General features: G+C 57.7%; 2 protein-coding genes across 2 annotated transcripts in view; one reads left to right on the top strand and one right to left on the bottom strand.

Annotated features, from left to right (window-relative positions):
* Positions 1–1,094, top strand: part of XRN2 (5'-3' exoribonuclease 2) — a gene marked incomplete at its 5' end in the record, with an annotated part of 51,949 nt that extends 50,855 nt beyond the window's left edge. The window contains one exon of the mRNA XM_081998042.1: positions 549–1,094. Within this exon, the coding sequence (XP_081854168.1) occupies positions 549–611 (63 nt within the window). The 3' untranslated portion in view covers positions 612–1,094. The remainder of the gene's footprint in view (positions 1–548) is intronic.
* A 3,099-nt stretch (positions 1,095–4,193) lies between these two features.
* Positions 4,194–5,438, bottom strand: NKX2-4 (NK2 homeobox 4; the record flags this gene model as incomplete). Its single annotated transcript, XM_081998638.1, has 2 exons — positions 4,938–5,438; positions 4,194–4,834 (listed from the first exon to the last, which is right to left on the bottom strand). Exons 1-2 carry the CDS (start codon positions 5,308–5,310, stop codon positions 4,194–4,196), a joined length of 1,014 nt encoding a protein of 337 aa, XP_081854764.1. The 5' UTR covers positions 5,311–5,438.
* Positions 5,439–20,582: the final 15,144 nt, after the last annotated feature.

Genomic DNA, 20,582 nt, shown 5'->3' with positions numbered 1-20,582 from the left:
TATCTTTGCTCTGTGTAAAAGCATAAGCGTACATACTGCAAAGCCCACGTTTCTGTAGGAATTAAAAATTTGCATTTTGAATCTGCCCTTCAGGTGTGTGAATGTGTCTGAGGCTTTAATATTTTGTACCTCTTTGCTTCCAGCATTGCTGAAAGCCATTTTATTACGAATACAATTCATTATTACGTATACAATTTATTACGCATTGCTGAAAGCAAAGAACACGCAGAGGTGTTACAGCTTGGGAGTGACTTGTCCTCAGTGCTGCCTTTTGGCGAATTTATTTCTGATGTGGAAGCATCGCCCCTCCCGCAGTACAGCTGGGGCCGGCGCTGTACAGAACCGCGCTCCGTGGGCGGACGTGGAAGCTCGTGTTTTCAGGAGAGAGTCTGTAAACGCTACTCAGAGAGGTTCGGCTCTGCCCGCGGTACCTCTCTGGGCAAAGGATGTATTGTTTCATTTTTGTATGGCGCCTGGAGCTTGGCTAACTTGTTTGCTGTGATGTTAATCCAAAAAATAAATGCTTGCTTTTGTTTGTTTGTTTGTAGGCATACGGCCCCGGGAGGCCCTACCCGCTACCACCTCCCTCGGGAAGATACAGCTGGAATTAGCTCGACTTTTTTTTTTTAAGTATAGAAAATGTCTGGGGTTTTTGTTTTTGTTCTTTTATTATTTGGGGGGGGGGGGGGTGTGGTGGAATCCTTAAACATCCCTGTAGTTTTTAAACTATGTTTTAAATGTACACATTTCTTACCAAACCAATTGGGGGGGGAGGGGGGTATGTCGCTTGGAAATAGCGTATTGCAAAATACGAGTAAACTAGACTTGCTAATTTGCCTGTGAGACGTTTGATGAGGGAGGAGTGCTGTTTTGTCTTTATTACATATACAAGCTGTGCTTAGCTGTGCCTGTCAATCTGAACTCCAAACATCCTTTACTTCACACATAAGAGCCTGAAAACGGACACGGAGTTTTAAAGAATGCATAGAAATCGGATTTTATTAACTCTCGGGGAAGACCCAGCAGGCAGCCTGCGGAGCACGGGGTTTAAAGACACGTCTGTCAGTATTCCTTGTCAGATGCTTCCTCAAATTTCTCACAAGAGAGAGGAGATTTTTTTGGACTTTGAAGTAAAACATTTCAACTTTTACAACTTGTGCCTGTTTTTGACTTTGTTATTGTAACATAAAGAAGCACGGAAGGTGTATTTGTCTGTTTTGATATGTAATTTAAAATAGCTGCAAAGTACAGAGTTTCCATTCATTTTTAGCCCTCTTTCTAGGGATTTTCTGTGTGAGTGTACCAAATCAGTAAATATTTTTATTTGCGTTATAAAGTGGCATTGAGTGGTTTATTTCCAACACCCTCCAGAATGCATTTGTACCTTTTTATCTCTACCTGTGTGCACACATTTATATTAATTTCTTGGCAAGTAATTCCACACAGCCTCTACAGTAGCATTTAAAATCTCCATTTAAAGTTAAATGAGCAGTGTTAATGCTGATACCGCACCTTTCCCTTGTGCCATGCTTGGACTTGGATGTTAAATGCACGTATCCTATCCATCAGTAAACGTCAACTCTTTGCTGTCGCCCCTATGCCAGCTTGCAAGGCACGGCGCTCCCCGGAGTAGTTTTTTCAGTCCCTTCCTTCGAGGGCCCAGATGTTAATCACCGGCAACGAGGAAAAAGAACCAGGCTGCTGTAACCTTGGGAGGAAGAAATAACCTTGGGAGGAAGAAATCATGAAACTGGATTCATTATTTTCAAGTGATTGAGGGTGGAGCAGAATCCTTCATTGTAATGCAAAGAGTTGCCATCCTGCCCGGAGCTGGGAAACGCCATCAGCCCTTGCCAAGGGCCTTTTCCCTCTCCCGGGAAAATATTTGGGTCTCAAAAAAGTAATTTTGCTTTTCGAGCAGAACAAAACCGGCAGCCAATGTGAATTTTCATGCAAATGCGGCGGTGGAGTGTGAGGCTGGAGGGAGGAGCAGCCGAAGGAGTGCCCTGCTCCCAAGGATGAGCCAGGGGTGCAAGTGGGCTTTTTGTCTGCTCTGAGAATGGCGGGGGGACAGACAAAAATGAGGCTGGAGTAAACATTCTGGGGAGCTGCTTTGCGAAGGGTTTACCCCTACAGGTTGCCCCTTGCCCGGCTCTTTGGCCCCTGGGCTGACGAGTCGGCATTCCTAAGGGGAGCCTGCCCTTGGCCCTGGGAGAAGCATTGCCCACCCGCAGGGACGGGATGCAGGGCCTGGCTGTGTGGCAGCCCCCCGTTTGCTTTGGCAGCACCCTGCCCCGGTGCTTGGCCTTGCTGTAGCCCAGGGCTCTCCAGCACCCAGAGCTGCTGGGTTGTGTGCAGGGCCAGCCGTGGGGTGCGGGGTCCCCGTGGCCGTCCTAGACCTGCTCAACCTATACATACGTACATATAGATGGATATGTATAGATATATACATGTGTTCTCCAAGGCAGAGCTGAGCCTGACGCGTTAGCAGGGTCAGAGGGGAGGACCGGCTCCCCCCACCCGGCCCACCCACATCCCAAGGGCGCTCCGAGACGCATCCTGCAAGCTGTCCCCCGTGGCAGCCCGGCCGTGGAAGCAAGGAGAGCCGCGGGGGTCCCCATGCAGCGGCTGCCGGGGGAGATCTTCTCTTGGGAGGGGGACCGGGAGCCGGTCCGTGGGCTCGCGGGGTCCAAAATCCGTTTTTTTCCTGCCCCAGAAATCTCTCCCTCGTGGGGCGGTCCCCGACGCCGCGGCCCCCGAGGGGCTGGGGTTCGGCGGACCCGCGCAGAGGCGGGGGCTGCGGGGCGAAATCCGCTCAGCGGCTGCCGCGGAGGAGGAAAAATGGGTTGTTTTTTTGGGGGGGAGGTGGGAGGGATTGTCGAGGGGCGGTCAAACCGCATCCGTGCGTACACCCAGAAGGAAGCAGCCAACTCTTGAAAACAACGTTTCTTTTTATTGTAGTAAAAAAAAAAAAAAAAAGAAAGAAAAAGATTTGAAAAATTAAAAATAAAAGAAAGCAAAATTGCCGGAAACTTCCGAGAAGTGTTTCCCGGTGTGCTGGACTTCCTCGGGGAAGAGGCGAGGGGACAACCCCGCCGCCCGACCCGTCGCGCCGCTCTCCGCCGGGGCCCGATCCCCGCCGCTCCCGGCGGGGCAGCCGTGACGCCCCCGGGGCTTTGCTGGGCTGCCCGTGATTATTTCTGCAGCTCCCCGTGATTTTCTGCAGCCCGTCGGAAGCTCAGCGTGTGTTTGCGGGCACCGTCTTCGCAGCGGTTGCGCGGGACGCGCAGCGTGCTCCACGCGCGTACATTCATTTACTAAGCAATAATTAATAATAACGATTAAAAAACAGAAAACAAACAAACAAACCAAAAAAACGTTTTTCCCCCTCAAATCTGAGCCCCGGCGTTGGCGAGCTCTGCTGCCACGACACCCTCCGCCGCTGCCCGTCTCCGAGCGGCAGCGGCTGCCGCCGCCTCCTCCACGGCCGGTTGCAATTCAATTTACCTCCAATCAAAGAATAATGAAATTGCACTTCAGGGGCACCCTTATAAAATTAATTCTGCCGAGATAAGTTGCACTTCAGAAGATTTATTGTTCGCGTTCAGTGGGTCTTGTAAGGTATGTACGCGCTCCCAGTATATACGGGCTCCCGGGTGCGCTCGGGTTTGGCCACCGGTCCGCGGCCGCAGGAGAGCGGGGCCGGGCCGGGAGCGGAGCCCCGCGCCCCCCACGGTCGCCCCCCGACTGTCCCCTCCGGCCGGGCGCCCCGTAGGGGCGGCTCTCCCGGGCGGGCCCGCGGCGGCCGCGCCCGCCGACACGAAGGCGGCGGGGCACGGAGCCACGAACACGCGGGCGCGCACACGCGGGCGCGCACACACGCGCAAGTAGCCGCGCAGAGACGCGGCCGCAGCCCTGCGCCCACGCGCGTCCGCGCACTCGGCCGCCCGCCCCGCTTTGCGGCTCTGCCCGCGGGTCCAAGTTTCCAAAACCCCAGAAAGTCTAGAAAAAGCCGAAGCGGGGTCGCGGGGTCGCAGGGCCGGGGCGGGCAGGAGGGGGGGCGTGGGCGAGGCGGGAGCCCACGGGCGGCCGTCGGGCCTCCCCGCAGGCCGGTGCCGCGCCGGGGCGGCCGTCGGGGCCGGGAGGGCCCGGTGCCGGGGAGGGGCGGGGGAGTGGGGGGCGGAGGGGGGGCATTACCACGTCCTGCCGTAGAGCAGGTTGGGGCTGACCATGCCGCCGTTGTAGTCGACGCCGGCCGAGTCCAGGGGGGCCAGGGCGGGCACCTGGCCGTGCAGCGCCGGCGGGCTGGGCGAGAGCTCCTCCAGGTCGGCCGCCTGCCCCAGCGAGCCGGGGTGTGGGTGGGCGGCGGGGGCGGCGGCGCCGGGGGCCGGGGGCGCGGGCTGCCCGGGGGCTGGGGTGCCGCTGCCCGGCGGCGGGCAGGGCTTGCCGTCCTTCACCAGCACCGGCACGGCGACGCGGCGCGGCGAGTGCTGCTGGCAGAGGCCGCCGCCGTCGGGGTGCAGCTGCTGGGCGGCCGCCTTGTCCTTGGCCTGGCGCTTCATCTTGTAGCGGTGGTTCTGGAACCAGATCTTCACCTGCGTGGGGGTGAGGTGGATCAGGCTGGCCAGGTGCTCCCGCTCCGGCGCCGAGAGGTATTTCTGCTGCTTGAAGCGCCGCTCCAGCTCGTAGACCTGCGCCTGGGAGAAGAGCACCCTCCTCTTCCTCCGCGGGGCCGCGTGGAGCGGCACGATGGCCTTGGCGCCCTCGGCGATGCCGCTCAGGCCGCCCATCCCGGCCACGTTCATCCCCGCCGACGGGCCCATGAACCTGGAGACTGAGCGGGAGAGGCGGCTCAGCGCCGGCGGCCGCCCCGTCGGGGGAAGCGGCTCCCCCCGCCCGCCGCCCCGCCGCCCCAGCCGCCCCGCGCCCGCACTTACTGCTGGAGTAGCGGGGGTCGCCGCCGGCCCCGTACCAGCCGCCGCCCGCCGCCGCACCGCTCCGCATCCCCTCGGGGTAGGCGGGCAGCTCGCCCATGTTGCCCAGCCCGCCGTTGCAGTAGCCCCCGACGGCGCCGTGCGGAAACTGGGAGACGCCGTGGGGCATGTGGTAGGCGGCCGCCCCGGTGGGGCCCGCCACGACGTGCTGCGGCACGGCGGTGGCGGCGGACCCCGGTGGCTGGCGGTAGGGCCCGAGGGGCGCGCCCAGCCCGCCCGCCCCGTCCATGCCGCCGAACTTCTTGTAGCTCTCCTCCATCGGGCTGAGGATGTCGGTCACCGAGAAGGGCGTCGTGTGCTTGGGGCTCAGCGACATGGCGCGGCGGGGCGGGACGGGACAGGCCGGGCCGGGCGCTGCCGCCGGCACCGGCGAACCGTGCGCGGGCGAGGCGCGGCGCGGCGGCCACCAGCCCCGGGCGCCGGTAGCTCGCCGTTTCTTTTAGCCCGGCGCCGGGTTTACGCCAGACACGGGGGGGCGGAGCGAGCGCGGCCGGCGGGGGAGAGCGGCGGCGGGCGGCCCCGTCCCCTCCCCGCCTCCCGCCGCCCTCCTGGCCCCCTCCTCCCGGCCATTGTCCTGCGCCCGACGGACGGCTCTTAAGCCCGGCGGCCCCGGGGCAGCGCCGGGAGCGGCTCCGAGCGGCCCCTCGCCCGTAAGTACCTGCCCGCTTCCCCCACGCGTGTGTGTGTCCCAAAAGAACCCGCGGCCGTGGGACGGCTGCGGCGCGGCTCCGAGCCCGGCGGCGCGGCCCCGACGGCAGGAGCCGGGAAGCCCCTCTCCCGGCCCGGTTTACCGGGAGGCTCCCGGCCGGGGGGCTCCGAGCCGCGGCGAGGCAGCGGGCTGACCCTGGCCCCTCGGGGCGGCGGGACGGAGCCCCCGGGGCCTCTGCTGCTCGGCCCCGCTCCCGCCTGGGTGCGGAGCCGGGCGGGGACCCGCGCAGCGCCGGGCGCCCCGTTAGGGACGGAGCTTGGTTTGCGGGTTGGGCTTTGGTCGTTGCTCGTTTGTTCGTTGGTTTTGCGACAACGAAATGCTCCCTCGGGACTACCCGCGCCCCCCGATGGGGACCGGGGCGGTCGCGGGACGTGCTCCCCCCGCCCTGGGCTGCGGCTGCGGGGGCCCCCGCGGCGGGACCCGGCGCCGTCGAGGGGCAGCGGCCGGGGCTGCCTCCCGCTCGTCCCCCACCGCTCCTTTGCAGGCCGAAAGGACGGGGCGCGGTCAGACCCCGCCGCCAAACGTTCCCCTGCCCCGCCCCGGGCCGAGGCTGCGGGGCTCCGCAGGCGGGCCGGGTGCTTGCCCCCTCCGTGGGGGGGGGGGGGGGGGCGGTGGGGTGCTGCAGGCGGTCCCTGCTCGCTCTGCCCCACCGCGACGCGACGGGGCGGCCGGGCGGTGCCGACCTGCGGGCGGCGGCCAGAGCTCCGCGCATCTCTGCGCGGATATGCGCGCTCCGCCTATGCACCGCTATATGCCTGCGCGGGCCGGCGGGCGGCGAGCTCGGTGTCCCCGGCACTCGCCGCCTTCCCCTGCCCCGCTCCGGGAGCGGCCGAGCCCCATTTTGGGGAGCCGGGGGTGCCGCCGCACCCCGGGACCGGACCCTTCCCGTCCCATCCCCTCTCCAAACCCATCCTCCCCTGATCCCTCCGGTGAGAACAGCTGGGCAAAGCACCTCCAAAGCGCTGGGGGGATTACCAAAGAAAAAATAAAGGGTAAAAAAATCAGGGAGAGGACAGTTCTGCTTCCTAACGGCTGTGCTCCCCCCGTTAAACTGAAGACTGCCGGTGCAGGGCAGCAGGTAAGTGTGTCCAGACCTCCACGGGCGTTACCGCTCTTGCTCTTCGTCTGCCCGAAATGCCCACTGCCCACCGATTTTACCTGCAGCACTTTATTCAGCTGCAATTTTCCCACAGTTCAGGCAGAACGCCTGGCACTTGCATTGTTTTTTCCTGACCCTGTTTCCCCCTCCCCACTTGAAAAAAAAAAGCCAAACCTACATTTTAGCCCCCGCCTCGGTCGGTGCCCGCCGTTGGGAGCAGCACGGGGGGGCTGCTGCCACCCCAGCCCTCTGGGGCTGGAGGTGACCCACCAGTGAGACCCACCCGCCCATCAGGGCACCCCGGGGGGGACACACAGCTCTCCCCGCTCGCCCTGAGGGACGGGGCCCTGCAGCAGAGCCCCCGCTGCCCTTGCCCGGCAACCCCGGCATTTCCAGGCACCGACGCTTACAGCTGCGCTGCGCTCCGCGCTGCTGGGCATCGTCTGAGCTCAGCTCAGGGTCTTCCTCGAAAGGTTGACAGTTATACTTTTATTTTATTTTCCTGAAGGGAGGTTTTTTGTCCCTGTTGGAGCACGTCCCCTCGGCTCCGGGAGTCACACTCCAGGAAGGAGCTGCTGGAAACCCCATCCACCCACGTGTAGAGCTGCCCTGTTGCGGCATTCCCCGGGCGATGGGGATCAGGCCTGAGCCCCCCCAGGCCAGGCAGGAGGAGGGAGGGGGACACCCCTGGGGTCAACCTGCGGCTTGGCAAACCAAGGACCCCAGAGCAGCCCCGGCTCCGTGCAGGTGGGACCCCCAGGAGGTGGATGGATGGGGAGAGGTTGTGATCCGTGTTCCTGCTCCTCTCTGGGGAGGGAGAGACCGCTCCTGATGTCCTGGGGATGATCCCCTGCGAGCCGCAGGGGCAGGGAGGAGGTTTGGGATCTCGCTGAGGCCTCAGTAACAAACCAGGTGGGAATAAGGCGAGGGGATGAGCAGGACTGGCCCCGTGCACGTGAGCCTGGCAGCTGTCACCCGGGCTTTTGGGGTCTGGCAGGAACGAGGTGGTCCGTAAGGACCCGAGCTATGGGCGCGTTTCCAGCACCTGCGGCCTCCGCTTACGCACCGAGACGTTTAACTGGGGACCTTGTGCACGGGGAGTGAAACGCAACGGGTCTGCCCAGCGCGGAGGGGCAGCCCAGCAGGGCCCAGCCGGTAGGAAAGCGACCCCAACGGCCAGAGCCGCGGCCAAAACCCCGTTAGAGGAGCCGGGATGAGGAGCGATGCGGGGTGTTTCACCGGTGGCCGGGGCTGGGACGGGCTCTCGAGGTCTGCGGCGGGTCCCCTGGGGCGCAGCAGGGACGGACTCGGTCTCCTGCCCGCTGGCTCCCCCAGAGGCCCGGGGACACCCCTCGCCCCGATTCCCCGGGGGCAGAGGCTGCTCCTCCCTGCATCCCCTTACAGAGCCAAAAGGGAAGCACAGCCCGGGGGGAGCTGGAAGAAATGCAGCCAGCAAAATCCCTCATGTTTGTTTGACACTGAAAACAACCCAGAATTTTTTCCCACATCAGTAGCACCTTTTTTTTTTTTTTTTTTTTTTAAATGAAAGGCATGACATTGTAACGAAGGTTTTCGTCGCTTCTTAAACCGGGTGTTTTAACTTTCCTGAAACGGAGCCTTTTGGCAGGGACGGTATCAAATACTTGGTCCCCGTTGAAATGAAGTGTTGAGGGGATCTTCCTCTTTGCTCTTTTTTGGGATCAAGAGGATCCCTCTTTTTGGGATCCTCTTGATCCCAACGCGCTCCTTTGTTCCAGTTCAACTTCAGTGACGGGCTTTTCTGACGGGGAGAAGATGTTTCATTTCGTTAGGACGTGCTGGACCGGGGGTAAAGAAAATCCTATTGATATGGCAAATGTTTGACCCAAAAAAATCCCTTAAACCCCTCCTCATTTACAGGATGTGTGTTTTTCTAACTTAATCAGTCGTTACCTGGAAGTGCCATGCAAAGACGGACCGTGGCCTTCCGTAGCCCGGGAAGATCAAGCCGCAGATTTCAAGCAAAGTAGTTTCAAAAGGAGATTTTCAAAAAAGAGGTAACAAATGCAATAAGGCTGACAGTGATAGAAAAGAACCTACCTAGAAGTCAAACTATTAGGTTTTAATTTTTTTGAATTGTTTTCCTAGCTTCCCGATGGCACACCTTCCGCAGAAGGTCACCTCTATTTAAAGCTGTGGGAGTGCAGATGTTATTTCAGAGATCAGTTTGTCTTTCTGATAATAATGACACATTCTGGCCGTACAGTGCTCATTTCCACACATAAGTTCCTCTTGCTATTTGAGACCGTGCCTGTTACAGTAAAGATGTTGACCTTGGCAAGACACAATTGACATACAGATAGAGGCTGATTTTTTTTTTTGGGGGGGGGGGGGGTGTTTCTCAATAATCCAGTATAAATGCTAATTTATTTCTGTGGCAGCTTGCCTAAAAGCAATAGTTTCTTCTAAATAATCAGCGATAGTCGCTCATTGCGGAGTTACAGTGTTGTGATCACAGTTGATGGCAGTTTGCCTTGATTCAGCTCTTACCAATAATTTGCAGAGATTAAAAGGGTCTTGGAAATGGAGGCTTAAAGAATTGCTTTCTAAAGATGTTGCTAGATTGAAAAAGGAACCCGGGGTTTCCAGTGCACTCTAAAATCATTTCCACATAAACCCCAGATTTAGTAGTTTTAAGTGTCACTAAATGGCTTGTTCGCAGGGAAAGAAAGATATTTATGTGGCATACAGAGATCTCTGCTCCTGCTGCAGAGGATGGTCTCGCTGCCTGCGCCTGGGTGGGCGTGCGTCTCCCTTTCCCGGGGAAACCAAGCCCTTAAAAAGTAATTGTGGGCAGGAATTAATGGCGGGGGTGTTTGTTCGGGAGGGTGGGTGATTGCCAGCGGAGACCTTGCGGCAGATTCGGGGGTTTTGCTTACACTAAAGTCAACACCAGGCTTATGGGGCGGGGGGGGGGTGTTATTCTCACTGCACCTGACATCTCTCCCCCCTCAGGGTTCCTTTCATCCTGCCTCTCTTTACGCCATGACGGTTACCGTCAGTTACCATTGACAATATTTTTCTTTCTGACTGTAGGTTCTCCTTGCGTTACTTTTCGGGGAAAAAAACCCACGAAACACATCGAACTTCTCCAGTCCTTCCCTGACAGTCCTGCTTGCTAGATGGGTTTTTTCCCTTGGGGCTTTCTGCCTGCGGAACCTTTCCCAGCACCCGCAGCGGGCAGGGCGTCCGCGGTGCCTCTCAGATGCTGCGTGTCGGGCTGAAATCCCCTCCCGAGCCCCCGACTATGCACCCCACCGCCCGCTGCTCCCCGGAGGCGCAGCCTCGCAGAGCCAGGACGTGTGCATCTGGCTGGCTGTGCCGGCCCCGTCCTCGCCGACGGCTTGGGGCAGCGCCTGCCCCGTCGCCGGGGTGGGTGCTGGCCGTGCCCCCGAGGGTTCGCCCCTCCTCTGCCCTCGATGCCCCGGCACGCGGACGCCACGTCTGGGTGCGGTGAGCCCACGGTGCGCAGCCACGGCTGGGTGCCGCACGGCCCCAGCCACCCTTTGGGAGTAAACCCTCCCCTGTGGCCGTTCACCGTGCCGGGTGCGGGTAGCTGAAAACACTAAGCAGTCCTTCCAGATTTTCTTCCGAGCCACCGGAGAAGATGCTGAGCAGCACAGGACCCCTCCAGGAACACCCTGCAGGTTGGCAGGAGATGCAGCTACGGCCCGGGATCGGGTCCTGATCCTGTTAACGAGGGTTACATTGATTTCACGTATTTCCGTATTCCCTGAACCCCCGGGGCCTGGGTGAGGTGACAGCAGCAGTTGCCTCCCGCCAAGCACATCCTCCTCTCGTTGACATAATGACGAGATCGCTCACCCCGATGCGTTTTGCGCGTTAGCGGGCACCGACTCTGCTGCCAGCTCCCGATTCCCGCGTTTCTTGCCAGTGGCCCGTGCCCTGCCGTGGAGCCGGCAGCCCGCGGGGATGAGTTGGCTGCAGCCGGCTGCTTGCGCCTCGCACAGATGTGGGCTCTAATTAGCAGCCTTGATTGACTCCTGGGTGGAGACCCCCAAGTTTATTAAGGCCCGTGGGAGGGTGAGGTGCTCCCCAGGAGCTGCCGTGGGCTCTGACCCGCTTCTGCGTCGCCTGGAGCGGGGCTTGGGTGGCAGCTTCTGCGGCTGTGGGAGTATAAGCCGGTTTTCCCCCTGCCTGGGGAAGGGATGTTTCCAGCTGCAGAGATCCCAGGTAAATGGGTTGTGTCCTCGGGTCTGGCCGGGAAATGTTTCCGGCAGGAGAAACGTGGTGGGGCGCGGTGATGCGAACGGAGCTGCCTCCTGTGGGGCTCTCTGGTGTGGGGAGCACCGGCCCTCCCAGTTAAGTGCCGTATCCGACAGCTGCTTTCAACCTTTTCCGAATTATTGATGCAGTAGAAAATATTGCAGTGCTGTGGGGCAGGGGCATCTCATCCAGCTTTTCCTCGGGTAACAGAACGTAAACATTTATTTGGCACCCCAGCCTTTTCTGCAAGGTTCACTGAACCCTGCGCGGCTTCTGGCTAGCAGCGGGCTTGTGCCGCCGTTGGCTCCTTTGTGCCGTGCCACAGCCTCCTGGCCAGCTTCCCCCCCTCTCTTTGTTGATATAGTGTTCTTTTATTCCATATTGTCTTCCCTTCCTTTTTAATTAGGAGGGTTGAATAACGAGGCTGGCTTTCCTTGTTACTGCAGCGCTGGGGCTCGGCGGCTTCTCTGCGAGGGGACGCCGGTGAAATCCCGAGTTACCGCTCAGGTGGTTTTCTGTCAGTGTTTAAAATTTCTCCCCGACGTGCGTGGCTCGTCGGGGCCCCCGGCTTTGGAAGCAGAGCCCTTTCACCCGGGACGTGCCTCTTTGTCCCCGCACGGCGCCGGGCCTGGGCTGTGCTTGGCGCTGGCGGAGGGATTATCAAGTGTCGTCGTGCTCCCCGGCCGCTGGAGCAGATGTGCGCACGGGATGCCGGGGCTCTGTCGTGCTTCTCCGGCGTTGGGGTGAATTCTAATGGTGCCTCTCCTGTCCTGCTCTCTCATCCAGGAGAGCTCTTTCAGCAGCTGTGGAGGCTGCCCAAATCCACGTGGCTGCTTCTCCCTGCTAAAGAAGGCTCCGTGTTTTCCCCAAGCCCCCTTAAGTATGTTACTAGTTCAATTTTTTGTCTCCCTGGACCCGTTTGCTCCTGTGCCCAGGTCAGAGAACTGAGCTCCTTGCCGGGTCCGACAGCCTTGCTGGTTTGCGAAACTCCGACCCTCAGCGTGTGCTGGACCTGCTGGGCCCTCGCCTTCAGGAGGCAAAGCTCTCCGGGAGTGCAGGAAAGCCCTCAGATGCGGGTCTCTACGTGCCCTCAGGAGTCCCCGTTGCAAAAGGTTTATTTAGCAAACCGTACAAAAGGCTCCGTGTTAACAGGGAGGCTCAGAGAGTCAAAGGCTGCCCGTATCCAGCCTGGACAGTAGCTTGAGAAGTTAGTCTTCAGGCACGGAGTTGGCTCTACCCAAAACCCCAGGTAAGCGTTTAGCCACACATGGGTTTTCCTTGGAAAGGTTAAAAAACCAAAGTTTAAAAAAAAAAAACCCGCTCCCATACTCATTTGATGACATTTCCTGATTTCGTCTGTTGGCACCCTTATGTCAGCGCGTGGTCAAGGTGACTCTTCAGGTTAGATTTGGACACCCTGTGAGGAAACCACAAAGTAGAGAGACCTCCTGAAGGATCCTCTCCGTTACCTTTGAAGTCATAAGAATATTCCTTCTACAATTAGAAGTAACCATAGTTACTTGGAGCCCTGGCTCCGGGAGGCTGAGCGGAGCGTGGTGGCGACCAGAGTGGGGAGAAAACAAATCTTGATGGAAAAGACCGAGCCTGGGTGGGAGAGCGTGGGCGGAAGAGTTTCTGTGCAAGCCCCGTGGAGTAGGCGCGTGGGTGCCGGAGCGGGCACGGGCTGGGGCATGGGGAAACGGTTCGTGTCCCGGTGATGCGGAGAGCGAGGGAAGCCGCTCCGTGGGGCTTCGTTCATCAGCGGCGTGGGTGTTGGATGGCGCTGGGCTTGAGGGCTGTTTATCGCCCTGCCAAGTGCCTGCGAAGGGAAGGCTCACCGCGTCTGGCCCCACGAGGTGAAGGGGAGCTGAGGAGGACGTGGCCGGTTCCGTGGGGCTGCCCCACGGGAGATGGGGGCTACAAACAGGGTCATCACTGACTGCCAAAAGCAGTGGGTGAAAGGGGACAACTGTTGTCCTCTCTCTTCCCTCCCTCCGTGCGTCTCTGCCCTGGGGGGGACGGGGCGGGACGCGGCGGGGTCTGCACGCCGGGGAGCAGTACCCCCCCGCGGCAGCTTCGGGGCTCGCTGCCCTCTCCCCTGCTGCGGACGGAGCCGGAGAGCCGGCACGGCGGAGCTTCCTCGCGGGGAGGCGGCAGCCAGCTCTGCCGCTGGGTCGCCTCCAGCCGGGGCGCTTGCGCCCGGCGCGCCGGCACCCCAGCCAGCTCTGCCGGCTGCGCCTGGGTCCCCGGGGCTGCTGGCGTGGGGCAGTGGCCAGCGGTGACGCTCCCTGCGGCGGCGGGAGGACCGGGATAGGCAGCACGGAAGAACAAACGCTCTCAAATCGGAAGGGGATAACGCAGCCGCCAGCGAGACAGTTTTCTAAAGAAGAAATCACGTCCGAGCTTTTGCTTTTAATTAGATTACAGAATGCTTACCCCGGGGGAAGCCAACGCGTGTAAGGTGACTTGGGGTGTTGGCTGTCAGGAATCAAGAGGCAACACTCGAAATTAATTAACTGAACTGAGCCTGGGTCCGAATGCTGTCACGGGGACCGAGCGGAGCCGGGCTGGCGTGGGAGCGGGGGGCCGGTGGTGGGGCGCGAGGCGGTCTTGGGCTGGGAGAGGGGGTCTCTGTGCCCCGGTCCCTCATTTCCCTGCCCTTTCGTGCTGAGGGAGGCTTTCCCTTCAGGCTACCTGGTGCCTGCTGGGGGTGTCCAGGCTGCCCGACAATTTGTTGTGATGTGATCGGGGTTTTTCAGACCTCACGAAGGACCATAAACCCTAGTGAAAAAACCAACGGGGCTCGTGCTCCGAACCGGGAGGTAGCTTCCGCGAGGGCACCGGGCACTTCGGGCTGCCACCTCATGCTGCCGGGCCACTCCGACGCACCCAAGGGCACCCATGCGCTCTGCGGTTGGGTACCGACTCGCCTTTGTCTTGCTGGGTGCCCCTCAGCATCTCCAGGTACCGCAGTAACTTTACAAATCCCACCGGGGTGAAGCCAGCTCTGCTTCGGGCGCCGGGCAGGCGCGTTACCGTCTCGCCGCGCTCCGCTGCGCCGCCCTGCCCGGCTCAGCCAGGACTGGCAGCGCGGTCGCCCCACGCTGTCCCTGGCTGGCGAAGGCCACGCGGGCCTTTAAATCTGATTTATACACCCAGCGAGTCTGTAGTTTAGCGTCTTGCGGCTCTCGATGCGTACGAAGGTTTGCGGGGCAGCCTGGTCACGGGGGCGATCCCAATCCAGGCGAGCGGAGCGGTGCGGTGAGCAGCAGGAGCTCACTGGGAGTTACTGGGAGTTACTGGGAGTAACGGCCCAGGTCAAGACTGAGACCGGAGGAGCTGGTTAAACTGGTTTTATGAATGATGGGAACCTGTAGGAGACTAGTTCCGCTCTCAAACGAGGAAGCGGTGGCGAAAGGCATCTCCCAGATTCCCTCCGTAGAAATCCCCATCGCTGTGGCCACCTTTGCCTGGATCCAAAGACGTCGCACTGGGAAATCGCCCTTGGGGTTGGGAGGGCTGTTAGGGGGTGAGTGCCCTGCTGACGCCTTCCCAGCGCCCGGAATAGGCTGCCGCATCCCGAGGAGTGGCGTTCCCAGCCTGAGCCACGCGGTGTGCGGTACCCCAAGGAGGGATGAACGTCACCGAGCCAGTATTTCACGGCTCTCGCCTGCAGGAAGCAGCACTTTGCGGGGGGGAAAAAACAAACAAACAAACAAAAAACCCCTGGAAATGTCACATTTTTGAAGCGCTGAGATGTGCCGTTGACAGGCCAGGCGTGTTAAAACAGTGGAGGCGAAAGAAAAAGAAGTTTGATACTTGAACAAAGCACCCAAGCAGATGTTTAAGAGGTGCTGGCCTCTTCCAGACTGTGTTAAAAAAAGGGCCTTCTCTTCTCCGCTACGTGTTTTCTCCTCCTCAAGGCTATCCTCTTTTTTCATACCCTGGGTTACCGCTCCGGTTCATTGTTTTCTTCCCTCGCTGCCGCACGCGCGGCGCGGGCTCCGACCCGCGAGTGTCACGGCTTCCCCGCGGCGCTTGTCACCATGGAGTCGCAGCCTGCGAAGCGATGGCGGCATTCAAAAATAAAAAAGAAAGACTTCAGAAGAAGCATTGGCCTCCGCCACCAGCAAAGCGGAGCCGGCGGCGGCGGCGCGGCTGCCCGGGATGCGCCGGAGAGCGGTGCCTGGCAGAGCGGCTTCATTTATCTCTTTGCCCCTGAGGATCTCCCGCAGGTGGATGGGGAAGAGAGGGGAGCTGCGGGTGCCCGGGCACCGCACGTGAAAGGAGCCACAGACACCCGTAAGTCATCCCCCTCTTGTTTTGCTTTGTTGTTTTTTCTACAGGAGCCTGTTCGGCTCCAGAGCCCTTGGGCGATTCGGGGTGGGAACCGTCAGCCTGAGCCCCAGGGTCATTAATTTTTAGGGTGAGAACCGTGCCTGGGCTGCTCCCGCGTGCCTTGCAGGCTTGAGGGCTGGTCCGGAGCCCGGCGCGGGGCGCCCCGTGCAGAGGGGTCCCGTGCTGGGCTCCGGCTGCGGGTGAGTAGGCTCCCCAGTGCCCCCAGGCTCTGGGCGTAGCTGCTCAAGGGGCAAGGGTGAGGCCGGGGGGGTTCTTGGCTTTTTGCTCGTGCCAAGAGCCGATCTTGATGATTTCAAATTTTTTTTTTTTTTTTTTTTTAATTCGCGTTGCGTGTCGGGTGTAAGGCGACGGGTTCGACCCAGGTCTGAAAGCCGCTGGCCGTGTCGGCCCACGGGGGAGCTGGCAACGCTGCGTGACGATGCGCTCCTTTGCGATCTGTGGGATGGGATTGCCACCCGCAGGAGGGGGTCGCAGGTCTGCGTGCAAAAAAACATCTACCCCATGCGAGGTGGGACCTGCGTTGCAAGAGGCCCTGGGAAGCTGGCTGATGTCGGCTGTCGCGATAGTGCTCACCGCAAACACAGAAAAAGAAGAATGTCCTGAAGGGTGGGGGGAGAGGTAGGACTGACCTTACTCTCTGGAAAGCAGCGGGGCTGGGGGCTGTGCAAGCCAGCCTGAGCCCGGGGTGGTTTAGGGGTGCGAGGCGGCCGACAGCACAAAGGTGGGAGACGACGAGTTATTCCTCATGCCTGGGAGGTTCCAGCTGAGCTCACCGCCAAGGGACGGCAGTCTGGGCCCCGCTGTGTGGTCCTGGTCCTGGTCCTGGTCCTGGTCCTGGTCCTGGTCCTGGTCCTGGTCCTGGTCCTGGTCCTGGCGCACAAAAAATCCCCAACACCGTCCCCGCCGGGGCAGGCTTGCACAGCAAGCGCGTGCTGGTGTGGAGGTCCTGCCGCTTGAATATTTAAAGCACCTTTGCTATGTTCATTCTAGCATTAAACTGCTAATTAATTATGACATTTGTACTACTTCATTTTTTCACTGCGAATCTGCAGAACCTGGCAGGCAGTTAATTAGCTCTCTCTATGCAGAGGATACTAAGGAAAAATAATTGCTTGAGGAATCATCATCGCGTTCTTTCAGAAAGGTCTTACCTATGAGCTGGCTTAAAGCTTGCTAGATTTGCACTTTGAAAGATGCCTCTGTCAAAGGCCAATCCTTTGGAAGAGAGATTTGAAGGAAAAGGTTATCTCGGAGATGTGGCTCGGTGGGTGTTATTTAGTGCTTGTAAGTCCAAGGGAAATCAATTATCTAAACAGCTCCCCTTCTGGAATGGATTTCTTTATTCTTTTCTAAATATGTACTCATCTTTGTCTTGGTATTGATGCGTACAGCCAACAAACCTGCGACGGCAGGAGGCCACCCGTCCTCCTCCGGGCTTCTCCCAGCTATCGCCTGGGAAAGGGTGAGGGTCTTCCCCATCATCTTCTTGTTTGTTTATCTTTTAAAAAAGGAGATTTGGGGGAACGGTGCTTACAAACGGCCCCTGGTTTCACACACCCGTCTTCTCTTCCCAAACGCATCCTGACCTCATGAACACCCAAACCTGTCTAAGCCCCTTGAGGGGTTTGGTCACCTTGCCGAAAGTGCTCGTGGGCTGATGGCTACGCTGCGTCCTGCCCGTAAGGTAGCCCAGGCTTCCAGATCTTGCTGCTTTGGGCGGGGGGGGGACGGGACACGGATGACACTTGCTCCCCAAAAAACCCTCAGAGGGTGTGGGAGCGCATTGGGGGTGTCCTACCTGGAGCGGGACCCTGGGGCAGCCGCTCCTCTGCTTCTCCTCTCTCTGCTGCTGCCTAATGCCACTTGCTTACGGCCCCGCTGGCGTGCCAGGCGCTGCCCTCCGGGCTTTCTGGCTTCTCCTGTAACAAGCAGAGACCTGTGACCACCGCAGGCTCCTCGGGATGAGGAGCAGGTTTTTATTGTCAGGCGACAAAGACGACCGGGAAAACAGAAAAATGAAAATGGCTTTTGTGCCTACGGGGATAAACAGGCATTTTCTTAAACAGATTGAAACCTACAGCAGGCGCGCTTGCCCTCAGCACTCCCTTTGAGAAACTTGTTTTATTAGCAGATAGTTACATGTTGAGGTTACAGAGGGAGCATTACAGTAATGGAGTTGACATCTATATAATGGAGTTGACATTTTATTGAAAAAGAAAAAGAAAAAACCTTAACAAACAGAGTTCCCCTCCCTCCCCCTTTCTTTATTTCCTTATTTTGCTGTCATCAATTGCAATAAGGCACACAAACTTTGAACAGCCGTCGGTGCTCGCAATTTAATAAAATTTCATACAACCGTAGGCGCTTCAGGAATGTTAGCGGGACTAATCAGTCTGCTGTAAACTTGAACTTTGCTGAGAAATCAAGGCAATAGCTTGTTCAACAGCAAATCATAACAATTTGAATCAATTCTCGGCAGCACGCCTGTTATTAACTATTACACAAAGTCTTGGCTTCCCGTTTGTGTTAGATGCTTTTAGCGAGAAGTTCAGAATAGGGATCCTTCCTGGAGGACAACGATTCGTTTCTAAACTAGCTTAATAGATGGGCTTTGCTCTGCTGGGGCTGCTGGTTAGACTCTGCATCGGTTTTGCGTTGAATTAGCCTGGGGTGTAAAGAAAATTTTTTGCGTGCCAGATTCATTAGAGCAGGTTTAGGATAAGAGGGACAAACAAGCCCATCTGGGCTTACAAAGACGGAAGAAGATGCCAGAGCAAGACGCCAGCTGGATTGCAAAGAAAGGTAAGGAATGGAAACACAAAAGCACCTTCAGTCTTCGTGTGGATGAAGCATTGCTCAGAGCTTGAGCTCCAAGAGTGTTTTTTGGGATTCCCATATTAACTCGGGACAACTGAATAGGTGGCGAGGGCTACGCTGTCACTAAACGGCTATAAATCGTGGATCTTCCTCGCTGTGGAGGATGAGCCATTCAGGTCTTCACATCTCTGATCTGGGTGATCAAGAAATGGAAATGATCCACGGTTCTCCCTTCTGGTTGCATCCTCCTGGCTTCCATTTGTTCTGGGTGTAGCAAAAGGATCATTTAGGAAAAACAAAACCTCTCAGCTCCCAAAATGCTTTTCTGAAGTAGGTTTTTTTTTTTTTAAACTAACAAAAGCTACAAGTTGCTTGTTGGCTTCTGCTCTTCCCTCTGTACTGTAGTTTAAGTAACACATCTTTTTTCTTTTTTTTTCTTCTGATAACTTGGGTTACTATAGCCCATTGACATTTGTATTTCTAATGTAATAATCAAATGCTAAAATACAGAGATTACACTTGGATCAACACGTTCGGTTCTTAAACCCGGAAAGTAATTATCTTTTCTCATGTACGATGAAATGAAAATATTATTATATTAACCGTTAGCAGCAATATTGTCTGAATGTCGGCCGGTGGCACCACTCGCAACGTCATCCGCTGCTTCTGTAGACTTAAACCTCACAAGTTTTCCCACAGCTGGAAACTTTCTGGGGAGCTGTGGGTGGTCCTCGTTCAGGAACCACGACGTATGAGATGCACAGTTCTCCCTAGCAGGTGACAATTGTCTCCAGTACAATGAAGTGTCCATGAAGTGATGAGGTTCTTCAAGACTTCATGGCTGAACATGTAGCTGAGGTCTGGTTAACTCCATTCCTGACATCTAATTTACGGAAAACTCTTCAGGGCTGTGCAGTTGAACTGAGACCCTCGAGACACCCCAGGGTGCCCGGAGTGAGACTTGATCTTAGCTGGGGCTGCTTCTTGACCCACTAAATTCAAAACCGCAGTGCAGAGGAGCCGTTAAACCTTTCAAGACCTTCTTGCAGATTCACATAAAACGGAGAGAAGGCAATTAATCGTGCGGCGGGACTGGAGCCGTTCCCGGCGGTTGCGTGCCTGTCTGCACGGTGTTGGTCCCGTGATGACGTGAGGAGCAACCTGTCCCTGGCCGAGGTGGAGCTCGGGTACAGCCGGCCACCGCTACAGCATGAGCCCTACGCTGCAGGGACCCGACGTCTCGCCCGGGGCTGTGAGTAGCTGTTGTATTTCCAGACGTCAATGGCACTGCCGTTCCTGAGCCAAAGCCCATCTAAACGAGTAGAAAATCTCTCCCTGGTCCTTGCTGGCCATTTGCATGGGCAAGCGATCAGTTTACCTCGGCAATCGTAGCCGCTGCCCGTGCAAAGCAGAGGCACGGGACTGAGCTTAAAGCGGGGTTTAAGTTCTGGCCGTGCGAGGCTTGACCCTGTCGTGTGTTCCTGCGCATCGACGGCTTTCACGCGGCTTGAGAGCAAAAAGCTGACGGGCTTTATACTGTGTTTGGAATAGATGCCAGTACTGGCTTTCGTGGTGAAAATAAATGACCGAATTTATTTGTAATAAATTATAAATAAATAACCTGGACAATTTCTCGCCGAAGAGGTCCCGTTTCCTGGGAATTATTCGGGGCAGATGAGGCGCTGTTTTCACTTCCCTCGGTGGCAAGGTGATTACTCACATGTCCGGAGGTGAGGATCTGGGCTAATTTGTAATACGCTTGCCCAAACGTAAGTGTTTCTAAACTGTGCTGAGATATTCTTTGGTTTTAAGGTCTGGCCTGGCTTCAGCCACTGTGATTTTTTTTTTTTTTTTTTTACCACACAGCTGTGAAAACTACAGGGCTGGACATCGTGTGGGAGTGACACCCCAACGGTAACCTACGCTTGATATTCACAGTGGTACAACACACAATGGGAGTTTTAAAAGGTGACAGTGATCCGTGGAGACCTAATGCCAGGTTTCTAGAAAAGACTTCAAACATCATCTTTCATTTCCTAGAGCTGTGAAGTCAGACATTCAAACCCCCCACCAGCACCTTCCCACGGCCTGGGAAGAGGCAGGGATGAAGTTGTGGGTCCTCGTTGGCACCTGCTGATGCTCAGCAGCGATGAGGTCCCGTGTCGGCGCTCGCGGGGCGCGCAGCGCGAGCTGTCCTTGGCCGCTGTTCGGGAAGCGGCTGTGGCTTATCTTTGCCGTGGAAGAAGACATCCATAGAGATAGTATTGATGCAACCCAGTCTACCGTGGTCTACCGTCACAACGAAGACGGCGACAGCAGGACTGTATTCATCGCAGGG

This window comes from Phaethon aethereus (genome assembly GCF_964289735.1).
Source record: "Phaethon aethereus genome assembly, chromosome: 3".
In the NCBI taxonomy this organism is placed as follows: domain Eukaryota; kingdom Metazoa; phylum Chordata; class Aves; order Phaethontiformes; family Phaethontidae; genus Phaethon; species Phaethon aethereus.
The sequence above is the reverse complement of the archived record's forward strand: the minus strand, read 5'-3'. Positions and strand labels throughout refer to the sequence as shown.